Source organism: Betta splendens, chromosome 17 (genome assembly GCF_900634795.4).
Source record: "Betta splendens chromosome 17, fBetSpl5.4, whole genome shotgun sequence".
Classification (NCBI taxonomy): Eukaryota; Metazoa; Chordata; class Actinopteri; order Anabantiformes; family Osphronemidae; genus Betta; species Betta splendens.
In genome coordinates, this window is record NC_040897.2 from 3,039,253 (window position 1) to 3,045,740 (window position 6,488).

The window sequence follows — 6,488 nt, forward strand, 5'->3', positions numbered from 1 at the left end:
ATTTGCATTATCTGTGTTCCACAGCTTAGAGACTAAGGAAGGGCTTTACTTGGTAGGCGCGTGCAACAATTTAACATGTGCAATTTGTGGCTTTCGTGAGTGACTGGTGAAAGGCTCTCGAGACGTCCCCGCCCCTCTCGTGTAGCCGGCTGTTTCGTTCTGTTCAGCGAGCGCCCCTTACGTGAAGCGCTGACTGACGTTCTATTCCAGGCTAAACTGGCAGGTTGTGTGTTGTGTAACCCAGTGCCTTGCTCGTCCTCACCGTGGCGGGGTCTCGCTTTTTGGAGGCGTATTGAAGCAGGTAAGCGGACGGGCCACTCGTTGTTAAGGCTAAAGTTAGCTTAGCACTGTTTACACCACGAACTGCTCCGCTCGCGCCCACTCACGTGCGGGTACATGCCGGTTGTCGTTCGGTCTCCATCTCCGTCGATCAGTGTCCGGGTTTAAAACACTCGCAAAACGTGTGCGGCGTTTGAGAAGCATCGTAATAAACTGCATTTGAAGTGCATTTGAAACTGCACCTGAAACCTCCCTCCTGTTGTATTGTGCCTTACTCTGACCGTTGATCACCTGCGTTTACACCAAAGCACAGTTGCGACGAAAAACCTAAAACGATCCATTTTCATTGCAGCCTGATTACGAGCCTCATTAGTCTCAGTCCAGGCGTCTGTAACAATGAGTGTCAGTCATCACTGGTTCAATTAATGTGGTGTCATCACTTAAATCGTTCCTTCCGCGGGTCGTCATGTTGCTGCATCAGGTTCACACTGACTCGATGCTCGCGATGACGAGCGCGTGAAACTTTGATGCCACTCACGTTTACTGTAGACAGAGAGTGGAACCCGTGCCACGCGTCGTGCTGCCCTCTGGCTGTCACCGGCCACGCGACGAGAAACCCGTGAGAGTGATGAATTTGCCCTAGCAGAAGTGCTGGTGTCAGCAAACAAGGGGTCGTAGTGGGGAAGTGAGACTGCTGAGACCAGAGGATCGTTTAGTGTAACTGTGGGCCACGCGGAGCAAAGAGCAGCTTCAGGTCGTAAAGCTGTGCTTTAAATTGCTGTGTTTGAGCGTTTATTGTCATATGCATGAGGAACGAATTTCCCTGTACAATGAAATTTATTTATTCTTTGCTGTCCACAGCCTTTGCCCTAGAAAGTTACAGAATAAAATAGAAGATATAAAATACACAGTTTAGTACCTTGATATACAAATAGAGGAATACTAATAAAATAAATAACTTCAGTAAGTGTTGTCTCAATAACAGACCAACTTGGTTCCTTTTCAAAGCTAGAACCAATAGTCTGACGGGTAAATCCATTCTAAACGTGAACCTCATCAACATGTAACTGTACAAAAACAACACTAAAAGCAGCTCTTTCCATTTCAGGAACAGAAAATCCAGTGATTAGTTGAGTAACATCAAATAAGTTGGAACCATTTACACCAACACACAGAAAGCCTGAGATGGAAAAGCCTTTGTTTGCTCACTCACCATTCATGATGGTAATGGTTTTAATACAACAGATGCAGTAAATCCCCTGCCTCTCCATCAGAATGTTCGGGGCGGTGGTGGTCGGGCTCGGCTCGGCAGGCCTGGTGAGAATTAGAGACCTGGTGGCTCCGCAGGCGGCCAGTCCTGCAGAGAAGCTCGCTGCCAAAGGATTCACGTCCAGGTAACACACGTCCTCGTTTCCTCTGTTAGTGTTACAGTTTTTATTAGTTGCTTTGACTAACTTGGTTAACTAGGTTCCACTTATTTTCATCATTACTATTCCAGGAGACCATGTGTTATGACTGATTGGACATGTTCATTTGCTTGGTTGTGAAGTTGTATTGCTTGAAGGGAAAATGAGTTTACAAAATGAGTAAATGAGTTAGAGCCTTTAGCAAACAAAGTGTGACATTATGACATTTGAGCCGCTGTTGAGACCTGCGTGTGAACAGTTAAGAGAATGTGTTGTTTTATTGGAGAGCTGCGTCAAAGCGACCGATTAAAAACTGTAATGTGTGTGTGTGTTTGTGTGTCGTCTCTCTTTAGGTGGATCACCCTCCTCTATCTCACTCTGTTCTCACCTCATTCACACTAATGTGTTTCCTTCACTCATCCACACTGTGTTTCCATGAGCTCCATCCTCAGCATCCTTCTGCCCATGATTGACCCTGTCCTTGAGTGGAAAGCACATCTCTGATTCTAGGACAGCTTACATTGCTGTCTCTGGATGCTGAAGCCAGAGCTAATGTCCACTCTTACTGTACTTCATGCAAGTGTGATGACATCGTACGTGATGCAACTAGATTGAATCGTGGCCATTTGCTGCATGTTTTGTCACCAGGAGAAGTCTGGGTGCTCAGCAGGGGGTGCCTCAGATCTCTGTGGAGGAAGCTGTTGGCAGAGAGGACATCCATGTGGCGTTCATCTGCACTGAGAATGTGTCACACGAGGACAGTGTCAGGTAATATGTGCACAGGAGACAGTTAAAGTGCCCACTTGTACTGAGACTCGCATGTAGTGTGTGGATGAGTGTCACAGAACAGAAGGCTGATAGACATTTTCACATCTGGTGCAGCTGCATAAGTTTCCTCACACTTACAGCCTTTGACCTCACCCCTCCTGCCTCCTTAGAACCTTTCTGCAGGCAGGAAAGCATGTTTGTGTGGAGTATCCGATGACCATGAGCTACCAGGCGGCTGTGGAGCTCTGGGACCTGGCTCAGAGAAAAGGTAAGCGGGTCAGCACCAGCACAGGTGGTCGAGGAGCTCAGCACTAGAACGTCACTGTGAGTGTGTTTGTGCACCAGGGCTGACTCTCCACGAGGAGCACATTGAACTACTCACAGAGGACTACAAGCAACTCAAGAGGGAGACCAAGGGAAAGGCTCTGCAGGAAGGAACTCTCCATTTCACAGGTAGGAGAAATGTAGGACACGTTTTTTTAGTTTTTTGTTTTTTTTTTTCGTTTTGGAGCGTCAGTACAGTCGCACCGCAGCCTGAAGCTGATGCTGCTTGTGTGTCCTGTTGTTGAAGGTGGACCTCTGAAGCCTGGGTTTGGGTTTCCTGCCTTCAGCGGCATCGCTCGCCTCACCTGGTTGGTGGACTTGTTCGGAGAGCTGTCGGTAACTGCGGCAACCGTGGAGGAGGCGCCGGAGAGGAGCTACAGCAAGCTGACGGCACGGCTGCTCACGTCTGACGGCAGGTGAGCAGCTCATGGCTTCTACTCAACTACAGTGCTCTACTGGCGCCTATTGTGTCAGTGCAGATGTTCAAAATCTTTCAGCTCGGACACACTGATTAAAACTAGCCACAACATGAGAAGGACAGCTCTGTTTCTCGGGATCATGTTCTCATTGTCCTGATCTTCTCATACTGGGAGCACAGATGCCAGATCAGTAACAAACATCAACCTACCTGTGTCCTAGGCCTCTGACGTGGATCGAGGAACGGGGACCAGACCTTCCCAGGGCCAAGAACATCCACTTTCACTTTGACTCCTGCACTCTGACCCAAATCCCTCCTGCACCCAGAGCCACTGTGGGTCTCTTCATGCAGGACATGATCCACTTCTCCAGCAAGTTGCTGGGACAAGTGAGTCCAGAGGAGATCCAGAGAGAGAGAAGCAGGGTCCTGCACTGCCTGGAGCTGGCGGAGAAGATGCGCTCACTGTGCCAGCACTGAAAGGGAGCCTCGGTCCTGTCAATCAGCTGGATCATCACAGTGTATATGATCAACAGGTTTAAAAGCTACAACACTGACCTGAGACCAAAGCAAACGAGCAGCCTGATTTCATGTCTTCTACAATAACTACAGCTTACAGTATGAATAAAAATGAATTGGATGCACTTGTCTCATGTTAAATGGTCCTGCGCTGTTTTCTCTACCTAGTGCTCCAAAGGCGCTGTAACACTGCCCCCGTTCACTCACACATTCACACAGCAGTGACGAAGCTCCTGTGCAGGCAACGTGGGATTCAGTGTCTTGCCCAAGGACACTTTGGCATAGAACTCAGTGGGGCCAGGATTGGAAACACCAACCCGATGGTTGGTGGCCAACAGCAACACCTCTCTACCAACCCACCACCTCGGACTGTTGAGTCCAGTTTCAGCGTAGAACTACCAACCTTTTAAACAGGGATCCATTCAAACTGCTGTCCCAACAAGTCTTCCCATGTTATTAAGGGTGAACTTCATTTATCCCACAGTGGGGAAATCTGACCGAAGCCGCAACAAAGAAAGAGTGAGATGCATAAACAGTAGGAAATAGAGAATGAGCAGAAAGGCTTTGTACAGAGTTTAAACGAACGTGTAACAGGTCTACGGCTCACACACAGTACCGAAAGTGCAGCAGCAGGCAGGATCTATGACAGCGCTTCCTACACTGGGGGTGGGGCAGTCTGCCACTGAAACAAAACCAAAGTAAAAAAGCATGAGCTCATGGAATTCACCAGTGAAGAGAATATTGGCTTGTAAGAAGTGCTGTAAGCACCAGGAGGCAGAGCAGAGTATATTGTGACGAACCTCTTTGTTTGGCAGTCCTTTACTAACATCTGGAAGGAGCCTTTAAAACGGCAGACATTTTGGTATCCTCTCTCTCTGACTCTGGTAACCCATCAAAATAGTCCACTCACCCATGCACTACATTCACCACTGAAACTATGTGACCAACACACCGCACCAGGTATGTTGAAGGTACTTTAGTTAATTTATCTATTAAATAGCTTTTGTTAAACATCGCTGTGTGGCCTCCCTCCTTGTTGTCTGCCTTGAGCCAGCAGGTAACGATATGAACCAGAGATCCTTCATACCCACCACTATTAGACCTGACAACTCAACATTCTGACAGACTCAGCTGCACAAAGTTCACACTTTAACCTGGACACTTTATGTATGAGATGTAAATATGTTATACAACCTGCACAAATTTCCCATTTTCTACTTCTTATACATCTTGTCTGGCAGTTGAATGACGTTGATCTTCTCTATGACAACAGATTGGCTTGAGTTATCATTTAGCAGTCCAGGTGAGCGAGCAGCTCCACCCGCACTGTAGCGCAGCACTTCATCCAAGAAACTTAATTTCTTCATAAAAGAAACAAGTCAGAACGTTGTGACTTGAGGATTTCTTTTTATTTACTTTGCCTCAGGTTTCTGAGGTGACGGTTTATTGAGCTTTACTCTAAAGGCGACTCAGACTCTCTTTTTCCTGGCTTGGACCATCATCATTGAGCCAGGTCTTCTTTCTCCACACACGGGCAGCTGATAACTACCCACCACTTACATCTGCTGGCTTTTATTCCTGAGTCCGAGGCCTTTCTTTACGAAGGACGTTTTCGGCCACTAGAGGGCGGTGTGTGCCTGTTTTCAAACATAACCTAGTCAGTGCCACTTCTACCGGATTCATTTAGCATACAGGACTTCATTTGAAAGTCACTACAACAGAGTAAAAATTAGTGTAATAGATAAATAAATGCTGCATCATTCTTTTTCTAAACTGTAAAACCAATCGTGCCTGAAGCATTTTGCCTACATACTGTAAAACATTGCATTCTTCTGCCTGATTCTATTATTATCCTGCAGATCAGCCTCGTTTTTATTATTTAGGTCCATGTTGTACTTACTGGTATCTCCACTAATGTCTCTCAATCCAGAACCTGACTCAGCTTATTGGCCGAATAAAAGCACATTTTAAGTGTTAAGGCTGAGCATTGTGACCCTTTAGCTGGAACACACTGTCTGGGTTGTGTGTGCAGCCTCCATATTTAGCAGAGGTGTGTCAACCATGACTTAGGGCCCCTGATGCTTGGGGCTCCTCTGCCTCTGCTTCCTCAGTGAAGGGGGTCAGTGGGATTGAGGAGATCCCCACAGTTCACTGTCTGATTTCAGGCCAGCAGACCAGACCAGCTGATTGTCCTCCTCCACGGCCCAACTTCTGGGCTGCAGCGGGCTTTACCTGCCAGTGCCCATGAGCTGCCTCAGGACCCCCACCCGTCAACAAAGCGTGACAGGACTCAGCTCTCTTGTTATCTGTCTGTTGAAAATGGACGGCTGAACGTCAGATAACACAAGCACAGCGTTGACCATTGGCTTCCAGCCTGGTGCCATGTGCACTGATGGACACAAACCATGACTAGAACCTCTTGGGTTGGTATCAAAGAGGCTTTTCCTCCCAACCACGCCTCTCCAGGTCCCACTGATGCTCCCCCAGAACAACAGAGAAGTCCTCAGGTGGGCGTGTCCAGTGGGGTCTTACTGGGGACAGGCCCGTTTAGATTTATTTGTATTCCCTCCTGAACCTGGGGTACAGGGGCGTCCCGGTTATTGGGTTACTTTTCACTTTCCAACTGATATGGGTAACAGTCGCCACCATGGCTGTTACAGGTGAGACAGTGCACCAATGCTTGTGTCTCTCTTTGGCTGAATGATGCTAGGGACCAACTGCAAATGTTTTATGCTTAGTTAGAAGCCTCCATTGTTACTATTAGTGTGGTTATGTAC

The 6,488-nt window shown here is 47.6% G+C and overlaps 1 protein-coding gene across 2 annotated transcripts; it reads left to right on the plus strand.

Annotated features, from left to right (window-relative positions):
* Positions 1-140: 140 nt before the first annotated feature.
* Positions 141-3,836, plus strand: blvra (biliverdin reductase A). 2 transcript variants are annotated; one of them, XM_029132786.3, is made up of 7 exons: positions 141-301; positions 1,554-1,673; positions 2,334-2,453; positions 2,624-2,721; positions 2,799-2,906; positions 3,025-3,193; positions 3,417-3,836. In XM_029132786.3, the coding sequence occupies exons 2-7, from the start codon at positions 1,555-1,557 to the stop codon at positions 3,670-3,672; spliced, it is 870 nt and encodes a 289-aa protein (XP_028988619.1). In that variant the 5' UTR covers positions 141-301; position 1,554; the 3' UTR covers positions 3,673-3,836. The 2 variants fall into 2 exon arrangements, with proteins under 2 accessions (XP_028988619.1, XP_028988620.1); XM_029132787.3 differs by having other exon boundaries at positions 146-301; positions 1,525-1,673.
* The last annotated feature ends 2,652 nt before the right edge of the window (positions 3,837-6,488 follow it).

Bases quoted from the DNA above. Each gene is read 5' to 3' on its own strand.
- blvra (XM_029132786.3), top strand. From the start codon at position 1,555: ATGTTCGGGGCGGTGGTGGTCGGGCTCGGCTCGGCAGGCCTGGTGAGA. The intron at 2,722-2,798 runs GTAAGCGGGTCA...TTTGTGCACCAG, and splicing joins GGACCTGGCTCAGAGAAAAG to GGCTGACTCTCCACGAGGAG. The intron at 3,194-3,416 runs GTGAGCAGCTCA...CCTGTGTCCTAG, and splicing joins CTGCTCACGTCTGACGGCAG to GCCTCTGACGTGGATCGAGG.